General features: G+C 35.7%; 1 protein-coding gene across 1 annotated transcript; it reads right to left on the bottom strand.

Moving 5' to 3' along the window:
- Positions 1-482: 482 nt before the first annotated feature.
- LOC132121329 (interferon regulatory factor 8-like) lies at positions 483-11,265 on the bottom strand. Its single transcript, XM_059530629.1, has 8 exons — positions 11,209-11,265; positions 10,219-10,341; positions 6,512-6,692; positions 4,891-5,033; positions 4,599-4,683; positions 2,603-3,007; positions 1,225-1,337; positions 483-639 (listed from the first exon to the last, which is right to left on the bottom strand). The coding sequence occupies exons 1-8, from the start codon at positions 11,263-11,265 to the stop codon at positions 547-549; spliced, it is 1,200 nt and encodes a 399-aa protein (XP_059386612.1). The 3' UTR covers positions 483-546.
- Positions 11,266-13,246: the final 1,981 nt, after the last annotated feature.

Genomic DNA, 13,246 nt, shown 5'->3' with positions numbered 1-13,246 from the left:
AGAAAAGTGAAGTTTCGGTTTCTTCCATTATGATTGAGACAGGCAGCACCGGAGAACAAGGCAAGCGATGACATCATTTATTCCCACTGATTAATTTATTTGCAAAACAATTGAAAAATTCATTAATTTCATTTCATTCATAAAACATTAGCGTTAGATGAAAATGTACAAGGTGATTTACTACAACTGTAGTAAACCATGTACATTGTTATTGCATTTAATGAGTTTAAACATCTTCACTCAGACTCCACTATGAATAGTGTTACAAATGACACAAAATATTTTGTGTTCTTACATTTTGCAGTGTAACATACAGTTGTATACTAAGACATGTTTTATATTACTTATAAATATGTGGAATTAACTACTATATGGCTATATATTTTATTTATTCAAAGGAACTAATAATTACATGTTTATTTCCACAAGCTATCTACAGGAAAGTGTTTTTAAAAGTTGTCTCAAGTCGTGCCATATATATAGTTCCTTAATGTCAAGAATACAGTAAGGTTTGTAACCGCTGCAATACTTCAACAAAGTTCAGCGTCACTTCCCCTGTGCCAAACTTTTGGAAATTGCAATAGAATCTCTGAGGGTCTTAACCTCTTTTATCTGCGACCCAACCCAGGGGATAGATATCTGGAGAAAGCAAAAGAATAAAAATAACACAAAATCGTCATTCTGGTGGAAATGTACATGTTTTATTTCTGCCATATCTCAAAAACTCTCATTCATGCTTCCGTTCAATTCAAAACAGTCAAATATGTTGCAACACAAATGGTCTCAATATGCAAGATCTAAGTCTCAAAGTGGCCAGTTTTAGTGCACTAGTGTGAATGAGATGATGTCTGCAAATGATTCATTCACTTTTTTTGAATTTTAAGTGTTTTAGGGTTAACAGAAATGTAAAAAAAAAAATCACTGGACAATGTTCAAGCAGATAATTACCAGCACATGTTAACAGCCCATTATATTGTGTATGATCTGATGATTCAAAACTGCTGTGATACTTGCAGCTGTTTTAATTAATTGATTGATTTATTTATTTTTGGAAATTACTTTCATGGTATCACAGAAGCAGTCTGGACATTATGCAGAACATCATTTGAGTCTGAAATGACATAAGGATGAAAAAATGCCTGAATTTATCTTTCACAGCTGCTAAAGTAGCAAAGGTTGTATCCATACACAAAAGATATTGCTGCATTGACATTTGGTCTTTACCTTAATGATGATGTGTTTTTCATCTACGTTATCTCCATCACACAGCTCTTCTCCAAAACACAGCGTGATCTCACTTTGAGGTTGTTTTCCTCCACTGCGGAAAGAATCCAGCTCTGGGAGGAAAAAAGAAACTTGAAATTAATGCTGTAATCATTTCAAAACTCAGGAAATCAAAGCAGGAAATAACTGTGTTTCTAATTTCAACTTTAGGTCTGAAGATCATTTAGTTAATTTTTAAACTCTTTGTTGTTCCTTGCCACAGTAACCTCTGGCATGCCTTGATTACTTTTAGGGCCTTAATTAAATTTAGGACTAGAAATTAAATTAGTATTTTTTTTTTTTTGGTTTTGTTTCATGTTCATGTTTTTATGTCTTTTATTTTGGAGTTTAGTCATGTCTAGTCATGTGTTTCCCTTACCCTCATGTTATCCAGCTATTGGTTCTTTGGTTCATGTGTCATGTTGTCTTAGTCATGTGTCCTGTCTCTTTTATTGGTTGGTTCCTGTCATGTGACCCTGATTGTTTGATATAAATAGCCATCATGTTGCCATTGTCTCCTATTGAGTATTGATGTTGTAACCTGTAACAATTTTACATAAGATGTAGTAAATAAAAAAAAAAAAGTATTATATAACAAATTATTTGAACTTAATAAAAAATGTAATCTGTAAAAAAAAAAAAAAATTTAGTAATATAGCGTTTGCCTTTCTATTATTAATAATAATAAAAGTATAATAGCAAGTATAATATACTTTTTGTATATGATTTACTTTTTTGTTTAACAGTTTTGTGTAATAATTTATTAGGCAATTACGGTAAACAGAAACAGTACACAAATTAAGAATGACATTCTCAGTGTAAAAAAAAAAGTCACAATTCTGACACAAAGGCCAAAAAGAAAAATGCATCGGTCATTTCTGATGATTAAAAATTGCCAATATATATATTTCAACCACTCTTTTATTGATTTGTAATACAGTCTTATAAAGCTACATTCCTTTATTAAGAATTTACCATTCAATCTTGTTAGCTAAAATCATAAGTTTCTAGATATTTCTGGTATTTTGTTACTGATGCCATTTAAATGTACATTTAAGACAAAGAAGTATAAGGAGCTTAGTGAAAGTGACATACAACCAAGTATGGTGACACACACACACACACACACACACACACACACACGAAGCAGTGGGCAGCCATTTATGCTGTGGCATCCGGGGAGCAGTTGGGGGTTCGGTGGCTTGCTCAAGGGCACCTCAGTCGTTGTATTGCCAGCCCGAGACTCGAACCCACAACCTTAGGGTTAGGAGTCTACTAGGCCATGACTTTATACAGTTTTATTTATAAAGCGCACAAAATATGCTTGTGAAACACTTACCCTGTTTGAATATATCCTTGCTGAACAGCTGGGTGGGCACGCATGCTCTCTCCATTTTACAGGGTCCTGTGGTGGTGTTATGTGGTCCTCTCCAGAACACGTCTCCCTGACAGAAGCGCTTGGCATAGATGGCTCCTCCTGTCAAGGTCAGGACAACTCCACTCTCCGTGAAGGGCAGCAATTTGTTAAGAGCCATCAAACGTGGGGCAAGGCTGGGGTCAGAGCTCATGTCTGATGGGGGGTCTGGGAGAGGGATTCGATGAAAGCCAGTGCCGTTTAGAGACAGTGGAGTTGGAGGGACAGGTGAGGGAGGCAGGTAAGCGATCCGAACATCTTTACCCTTTACTTCTCGCCGCAGAACCTCCTGACCAATGTAGAGCACGGTTATGTGGAAAGAGTGCACCCCTGAAAGAACAAAAGAGTTTTAGGAAACCATTTGTTAAGTTATATAACATTTTTTTTCTAATCAATAAATAAAATGTTACCTGTCCTGGCAAAATCAGTCACAATGAATACATTTTCAACAATGAGTTCTTTTTATGTTCTGCATTAAAAGACCTTCAGAATGATGCATGTTTTGGTGGAGTCAACTTTGAGAAAAATCGAGTTAAAGTTTTCTGAAGGTTCCAAAGCAAAATCACCTGCATTGGTGCATCTTTTCCTCCTGTTATTAATAATAATTACTATATTAATAATCACAATATTTTTTTTATTATATCTTTGTTTTTATAAATAAGAAAAGATGCAAAGATAAAACAGTGAAAAAAAAAAATAAGAAACAAATAATGCATTACCTGTTTCATTTTATATATAAACAAAAGCATTCAAGTAAGAAATCAAATTTAAAAATCCCTTTAGTCTGTTAATTACAAATAAATTGATTTTTAAAACTACTGTACAAAAGCAGTTCAATCAAGAGCAGCAAGTTATTCCCTCATTTCTTTTATTTATTACATTTACACGACAATTTTTAAAAAGTTTCACATATACACGACAATGTTTTCAAAGCAATTTGCTTTTATACATATCTGTGAAAATGGCCAAAAACGCTGTATTACCTCTGCCAGGCCAGTAGCTGTCACCTTGTTGGTAAACAGTACCTGTAGGGAAGTGACGATTATATTTTGTATATGATGTGTCTTCGCTGTTGGTTGTAATATTGGTGAAGTAAATCCACACTTTACTGAAGAAGCATAAGAAAACTCTTGCGCCGCAACAACAGTACCATGTTCTCCGCCATTGTTGTGTATGTTTATTGGCACTTGCCTTTAAAATAAACACGTCATGCGCATGTTTACATACCTAACACTAGGCACGCGCATGACGTCACCGTTTTCAAAGATTCACGTATTGGGTGTTTACACAGAAACGACAACAGTGGCGTTTTTTTTTTTTACTTTGAAACCCGTTTTCAAAAATAATGCGTTTTCAGTCCCTAAAACACTGTTGTCATGTAAACGAACAGGCAAAACGCATAAAAAGCTTCCCGTTTTTGGCTGAAAACTTTGTCATGTAAACGGCCCCTAAGACATAACAGATTATGTTTGTGTGAATACTTAAATACTTGAATTCTGAGTATATTTATCGGGATGACTTCGGATGACAGTCAGCACGAGAAAACAACGGAGAAAAGGTACTCCTCTCAGAAAATGTACAAATAAATGTAATTAAACATCTAAAATAATTATTTGGAGCATTGGGATCGCTGGACAAGGGCTTAATGAACTCAATTTTGTGAAAACCTCAAAATCTACCTTTTTTTTTGCCTGTAGCTCAAAATAGCCCATGCACATTCCGACTCATTTTGCCAGCATGGGTCACAAAAGTTATTTTTAATCACCTCTCTACTCTACAGCTTCAATGGTGAAGTTTACCTGTAGATCTTCAGTGTCTCAAGAAAGAGAAGAATGATAATAAATCATTCAACATTAATCACAAAAGAACCATGCAAGTTGAACACCAGGGTAAAATTCGTAGAGTAAAATTTGATTATTACTTGTGTCAGTCTTTAAGGGGTTTGTCTCCACATCTGCATGGAGTGTGATCTCTCTTCCTGTGTGTGGGATGATTTCCTGTGCACTCTGTAAAAATCAGAAATAGTGCCCAATTAACTGTGCAAAATCATGCCGCGGAAAGCAAAATGTCTCTCAATGCTTGTTCTTGACTCATTATTATGCTTTTGTAACACAGGCTTTCACTATTTGCATGCATGCTGCAAATTGCAACCTAATTAAAGTTTGAATGGCATAGTTCCTTAATGATTAGTTAGGATGTGCTGGATGTTTTACCATGTTGATGGGCTGGGGCACAAAGACCTCCTCTTTGATCTTTTTGCATGCAATCTGCTGCTCATCTTGCTCGAATTCACTGCGTCTCCTTCTGCTGCTCCTCGCTGGCTTCTGTCCATTCTCTTTTTTTACTTTCACCACTCCTATGATGAGAGGAAAATTAAGTAAATAATAAAATCATGTCATTCCTTTACATACAGTATTCAGTGTAGTTATCACAGACATTTTGCTGTAAATGAAAGTTGTAGGGATATGCAAACCTGAAAATTTTCATAATCAACCAGTTGTGTTTGTTTAATTAATGTTTCAGGATACTATTTATATATACTACAACTTACCAACCAACTAGCTAGTCAACCTCACTACTGTCCACTAGTCAATTAGTCTGCCATTTTACACATCACTAGTGAGTGGCTTAATAGTCATGTTGGATTGACTTTATCAGGGTTGCTTACTCTGGTTGCCAAGCTAGAATTTTTTAAGGGATTTTGTTGTTACAAAAAATATATAATTTTTACTCTTATTGATTTACATTTGTTTAGGCTCTACAGTAGCTCTTCTTTGAGCTAGGAGTTTAAAAAACAAGCTTTAAAAAACAAACAAACAATCTATTAAATTACTTTCTGATTTTCTTTGTTCAAGATTACATTACATTGTTATTCTGCATCTGTTTTAAGGAGTAGATGATTGCTTTAATTGTTTTACCTTTGTGCACCCTCTGGAGGGGAAAACCCAGGATGAGTGGGATTTTTTTTCTATGCAAAATATAAATTGTGTAAATGGCTTAAATATTGAAAATTTGGATATATTGAAATATTGAACAATTCTTCCCATGACTGAGAGGGACTGAAAAGCAATTGTTACTTAAAGATTATGAGAAATCGAAATCCTTCAAGGATATCAGATCATTTTCCAGTAAGTCAGAATTATTACCAGCCGATTTTATTTTTTATTTTTTTAATAAAGCTAAAAGAAAATGAGTCTTACTTGCTATTATAATGGTAAACTCTTCTGTCAAATGTAAATATGTTTATAAGAGTAATGTAATTTATGCTCTGAGGAAAGCATCTCTCAAGCACATGAAGCAGCACAAGCACTGTTATGGGCACCTGATGTAGTAAACAGCCCAAATTAAACCTATTTGACCTTTACGATAACTTAGATTATGTACAATCTCAATGTGATTTTATGGTACTAACATGTTTTTCCCTATTATAAATGACATCACTCAGCTTTTTCATGCCACAGCGCACATATTCAACTAATTAAAGTCTCATCCACCATGGTGGCCTGTGACATCATGAAATGAACAGACAAAACAGAACATGCAACCTATACAGCTAGCTCTTTAATGGTCACCTCATGAAATTACGGGGAAATATTTTTTATGGTGGAATAATGCCACTTTAGACCGGAATATCTGTTGTAGACCAATCAAGCCACATGCTTATGGGAAAAATGCTATGAGCAAAGTTAGGGATTTATTTTGTAATTTATTTTAATTGGCAAGAGGTTTAGAAACTTAAGAAGTGTGAGAAAGAACCTGAAAGTGTAACTCGTCAAATGTGTGAAAGTTGGCAACCCTGTTAATATCCCTATTTTTTCCATATCCATTGGTTACCTTGTTCTTCTAGTGGTACGAGGCGGTACACCTTGTAGGGTTCTGAGATGTCGAACTGTGACCTTTCAGTGACCTCACTAAACTCTGGACTTTTGTTGAGGGCACAGCGTAGTCGAGTTTTCCAGGATGCAGGGTCTGAATTTCCATTTTCCAAAAGCTTCCCTTTAAACTCCGCCCAAGCCTTCAATGTAAAAATTCAACAGAAAATTTCAGTCAGCAACTTTGAAATGGCTTGCATGCCATATCTAGCATGGCTTGCAGTGTAAAAGCACTGTTTTCTGAAGACCCGGTTCATGTCCTGTACATAAAAGTCCCCATGAAATAAAAATTAAATTTTTTGGGGTGTTATTTTCAATATGTTACACTCTAAAAAATCTGGGGGTTTTTTTTTTTTACCCAAATGCTGGGTTGAGCCTTTTGGGTAATTTTTTGGGGTTATTTTTTCAGTGTTTGGTAGTTTTTGTGTTACCCGGCTCCAGGGTCAAACGTAACAACCCAGTGTCTGGGTAGTTTTTGTATTACTCAGATCCTGGGTCAGACTCAACCCAGCAGTTGAGTTATTTATTGCAGGGATTTGCTTCTCTTCTGGAGAGAGCAGTTCTTAGTGCCATCGAATTGACGCATTCGTTGGTAAAATACATGTTTGTATAAATTTTTTTTATCTATAAAATCATTACTGTGCTGAATTTCATTAAATTTTATGCAGAGCAACATACAGGCGCGCGGTATGAATCACCTTTAACGAGTGTTGTGGTCTTTTCGATTGATTGAAAAGCCTGATGCTTTGCGTAAAATAAACGATTTTATTCATAAAGATACAGAATACAAATATTCCCTCAGAGCTGTTTACGGTTTGTTTTTGGGCAGGTTATAAAGGCAATCGCAGTATATTTCGGCTATGAATGAAACGCGCGGGGCGGCCTCAGGTCTGAGCAGTTCCCCGCCGAACAGGACTCCAGCTCGGGCTCGAGAACCAGCTTGGACTAGAATGTCCAACAAAACATCGGAATAAACAAAGACCAGAAAAATATTGTCTGGGATGTGTTGCTTAATGTTGAGGGGTTTATCTCTGGTAAAACTTATAGAAGAAGAATGACTAAACACAGAACAAACAAACAAGATCAGCAGAAGAATTGCGAAGCTCAGCGCCGTGGCTGCCATTTGTGGCACAATCTTGATTTAACATGTATCATTTAATTAAAATAAGTAAATTACACATGAAACTCCATTTCTAATTAATACTGACCATAAATGTGTAAATAATTTATCATCACATAGCCAAGGCTTGATGTTGCAGGAAGGGCCAAGGTGTTTTTTTTTGACAAAATTCTAGTATTAAATGTTATTTAAGAGGGTTTTACTAAATATTACATTGCATATGCAAAGGTTTTGGTTAGTGCACTCTCTGCGACTTCTCTTATCAGCAACAACAAAGTGCAGATGTTACATGTTACATGCAATGTAAGAGATAAATTCATCATACACTGCAGACAACATTACTGATTTTAGCTTATTGGTTTTTTGAGTGCTTACGCTCATGCTAGACTGAATTCAGTGATATTCTTTAATAATGTAAGTATTCTTTGCTCGCTGAATAATTTTTTCATTGTTTTAAAGGTCCCATGACATGAAAATGTCACTTTCTGAGGTTTTTTAACATCAATATGAGTTCCCCTAGCATGTATGTGGTCCCCAAGTTTCTAAAAATTTTAATCGGTGTAAATCGAGATTTTGCTATCTTTCTCTGCCTTTGAGAAAATGGAAGCTCAAACGGGCTGATCTGGAATCTCCTCTTTGTGACGTTGTAAAGAGAAATGTTACCTCCCCTTTCTCTGCTTTGCCCGCCCAAATATTTACATATAATTCAGTCGCAATGTCAGGACAGGCGTTACAAACAGACTTTTATGATATGGATTCGACAGCACTGGCACAAACAGTGAGTAACAGTGTTCATTAATGCCTGATCTGTGATCAGTGATTTCTGATGTGCAGCTAATTATTCAAGTTCACACAGACTTTCTTTCTAAATCATTTAATACTGTTTATGCATCAGTGAATCAAGCCAGTGACTAAACGATCAACTTCACGTTGTTTCTCTTAGTAGCATGAAACAAATCTGTTATTTAAATTGTGATTTAACTACAGAGAGCGATCAAAGAACGCTCCTTTTTTTTCTCGGAGCTCTCACACATCGCGAGTAAATCTACACTCTTGCCCAAACTGCCGTTACAATGAATGACGCTGTTATGCTGCACAACGGAGCTCTTACTGTATTCATGTGTTTGCTGTTAGTTGTGGTGAAAGCATTTTGTGAGAGAAAACGTGTTGCAATAATGACGAGATCACTGCATTCACGCGATAAACAGACTCTGTTCTACTCAGCTCATCACTGCAGCCTTTCATGTGATGGGAAAAGATCGAAAAAATAATTATATAATCAACAAATCCACGATTCGTTAATCTCGACAGCTGTAGTATTTGAAAGGGTTCCACATGTAATACGCATTTCGAATGCAAAGATGTCAGCCAATCACAACAGTTGTCGTTTACTCGGAGTCTCACAGCAGACACGCCCCTTCAAACAGAGCATTCAAGCCAGAGGGCTAATATCAGGATATAAAAATGCTTTTTATTTCTAAATTTTAAATGTAAAAATCATACTAACAATATAAGTACACCTAAGGAAACATTAAAAAGCATTTAAAGAAAAGGAAATAATCCATGTCATGGGACCTTTAATACTTACTCGTGTATATGCAGCGTTATAAAACTTAAAATGTCTTTTTATTAATGTTTTATTAATGTTTGTTCTTTTTCGACAGCACTTAACCAACTAATACTAGCACTTTTCCTTTTCTTGTCTTTTCATGTATAGAAAAAAAAAAAAAACCTGGCTATGCGTTCTATATTAGACTAACTGAGACTTATCATGGCACTTGTATACTGTTGTTGTTCTCTTGTTGACCTGACTGCTTCTATTGTTCTCATTTGTAAGTCGCTTTGGATAAAAGCGTCTGCTAAATGATTAAATGTAAATGTAAATTAAACATGAACAGGCTAAATACAAATTCAGTCTTTAAAATATTTTGTCATAATATTGATAGCCTACTTGCCTTAAACCTTATGGTGTGCATAGTTGATAGATTACATTAGGGTACATATTAGGCTACAGTGGTTGGAGCGCATTTGACCAGAGACTAGAGCGCAATTGGCCGTCTTGAGAAGTGAGAAAGCTTCAGAAAACGGCTCATAAAAAGGATGGGGATGTGAATGGTTTTTGCAAGTCAGAATGTTAAAAAAATGGTAATATTGCGTGAACATTTTGCATGAAATTCTGTCAGTGTGAGGGCAAGATGTAATGAAGCACGCCCCAAGGCACACAAGAAAAATACAACAGCACTAGGCTAAAGCCTATATTTAATAAATAATTAATCACAAAACTATCACAAAAATGAAGTATCTCTGGGATGATCGGGCACAAGGAAAATCTCAAACCCGGCGCTGCGGCAGGGGGTGCTGCAGTACCCTTAGTTCCCGCGGCCATGATCATCAACATGTGATTATTACTTTGGTTATGATTAGATGTCATTGCAAATGACGGCACTAATTGTTCAGTGCATAATGTAGCACTCACACTTGGGAAGTTGTGCATAGTGTAAAAAGTAAAAGACAAAGACACAGAGAGAAAGATAGAGACACATTTGCACCTTGAAAATAGCTGCGTCTTCGTCAGTTCGGAAATCTTGTTTTCCAGCATGTTTCCATGGGATACGAAACATGGTTTTCTCATGGTTGTCCCACACTAGGCCATGATACTTCCCACTGTTCACCTACATCCCAAAGCACACAAAATAAAGAAACAAATCAAGTCATCAACAACAAACAAAACATACCATGAAGCACTAGTGGTTGTTATATGATAAAACACATTTGAAAGAGAGCAAACTGCAGCAGGAAAAGTGGATGTCTCAAAACATGTAAGGTTTACAAGTAGGCTAATGCATTGCATGATTACTTTAAACTGGCCACCTCAATCACCCAGTTATCTGGCAAGAAATATTCAGATTTCATGAATTCAACTTAGAATTTAGAAAAATGATGGATGTATCCGATTATGATTAATGCTCAGTAATGCTCTGCACTACCAATTTTATACTAACTATTCTTGACATGATCAGTGTAATCTTTAGTGGCTTTACTGGCTTTGGGGTGCACAATTCTGACCTGTTAACATTTTAAGTTTTATATATTGACCTTAAATTTACAGTAAAAAATAAAATAAAATAAAAAATATTATTATTATTATTTATTGAAATAATGTTAATATACCGAATTATTAAAATATTTTTTTTGTATCTTGATAATATACTGACAACAACCTTAAAAACACAAGTGGTAAAAGAAAGACATATGATGAATCAAAACTTCATCAAAGCTCACTGTGTCAATAAACCAAATACAAAAAAGTGAATCTAGTACAACATTAATCCATAAAGGATGCATATCTCAAGCATTATCTGCCTCCTAGAAGTTTAAGTATGTCTAAACTGCTCTCTAGGTTGGCAGCTGACTAGATTTAGAGTCGGTGGATCTCATTGCATGAATGGCTCTTCCTTTTGATCTTCTGTATTAAAACAATTCCATTAATTCAGATCCTTCGAAATACTCAACATAGTGCAACACACACACACACACACCTGTTCCACTATCCAGGAACGCAGGCGTCGCGTGGAGCGAAACCTTCCAGATGCCATCTGAAAAACACATTGATTGTCAACTGCTGATTTCTCTAAGGAAAGTAAGGTAGCCTGAAGTATATCATACACTGACAGTTCACGGAAGTGAGTAATTGTCACAACTTAATAAAAAGTACCATGTGTTGATGTATTTAAATGTTTTTGTGCCCATTTAGTCTCCACAAAGAGGAGAAAGTACATGCTTAAAATTTCTGAATTAACTGATGTATTCTGAGCACAATTATTTTTTTCTTTTACATGTGGTTCAAGGATTTCTTGGCTTATGGGAACAACGGGGGCCAGTGAGAGTTCGTTATAAAGCACACTTGCGACAAATTTTCTCAATTGCAATTACGCCCAGATTATTAAATATTATTTTGACTCTAGAGGATTCTTAAATATTTTCAATTACTGTGGTAATCATCCACGATTGAAATCGCCGCCTGTTGCCCCCTTGGTAGTGCCCTAAGTAGGCTGCACTCTCCGTGTATTGGGAGCTGCGGTCCTGATTTGTAAATCACATAACGTTAACAACTCAACTGTACCAAGGTACCGCCACATTACTTTTAGTAAATCTTACAATTCGGTGAACTACTTAAAATAATCTTCAATGATCTAACGTTACTAAAAGCTCGTGAGAATGAAAATCAAATAGTAAGTTAACTTAATAGGTCTATTTCAAGGTATGTAATAATTTCAACATTTTCTTCTAAAAATCATGCATTCCAAATCAATGGAGCGTAATAGCTGTCTGTTTATAAACTCGCGAAGAAAACAATATTTTTGTGTAAACTTTGTGGAAATACTTATGTAGTTTGTTTGTAGTTTCGATTAACGTTACCTCAGTTTCGGTCCTGTATAATGTCAACGGTTCTGGAGATCACAGTCCGTCCCGCCCATTGCACTATAAACTTCTGAAAGCGGGAGCGACCGAAGCTGTTCTATATATAAATGCCAACACATCTGGAGGGGGCGCTCGTCGGCTCACTGCCGAGTTTATTTTCTGGAAATACACAATATTTTTGACTCTGTATATTATTCAAGAAATATGTTATATATGTGTATAAGTCAAGGCATTCTATATAAACATTGCCAACGTTTACAGTAAAATTATTTAGAAAAAGTCCTTTCCCTTCGTGCCCCCTAAACGATAGCGATTGGGCCCACTTCACCAGCGGTGAGAAAAATCTTAAGTACCACGTGACGTTACTCACGGCCCACTCCTTCCGTAAATTACGCTACTTCCTGGTAATAATGAATGTTATTTGCTGCAACATGAGCAGGTGTTATGTAACTATAACTGCAACTTATAATATCTTTATTGAAAAATAATAGCGTAGCAGATACAATTAACGCTAAACGTGATGATAAACCACGCCCACTTTGGTAATTCATCCAGTCAATTTCCCTTTTGTCAGTTTTATTCATTTCAAAAGAAGAACTGCCCTTCCCAGAAATCACGTGATATCACGGAGCACTCATTTAAACCTCTAGATTACAAGGCAAAAAATAAATAAATAAATAAACCTACCAACACCATTAAACCAAGTATTTTTTATTATACCCTGTTACATGGTAGAGGTGTGTTCATACTGTGTTAAATGTAATGCATTGTCCACAATATGTAGTAGAAAAAAAATTACATTCTCCTCAACTGAAAACACTAGTTTTAATTTTGTTTATACTGTTTTGATGTTTTTGAACCTACTTTGTAGTATTTTTAAATTCATATTGTCATATTGTCCTCATAACACACATACACACACACACATCCAAAATGATGTTTATAACATATCACTGTGTGGGAATAATAATATTAGAGGGAATTTGTAGTTGTTCTCAACTGATAGTAGGCTATTAACATGAACTTACCCTGCCCCTTAATAATGTCTCTTCTCTGATGATGTGTACACGTGCAAGAATGCAGAACAATTCAGCGACCCATCCAGAAACCTGCCACTCTCATGAGATCACAGCTATATAAAGCAAATGGCAAAGA

This window comes from Carassius carassius, chromosome 39 (genome assembly GCF_963082965.1).
Source record: "Carassius carassius chromosome 39, fCarCar2.1, whole genome shotgun sequence".
In the NCBI taxonomy this organism is placed as follows: Eukaryota; Metazoa; Chordata; class Actinopteri; order Cypriniformes; family Cyprinidae; genus Carassius; species Carassius carassius.
Note: the sequence above shows the minus strand (reverse complement) of the source record. Positions and strands in the feature narration are given on the sequence as shown.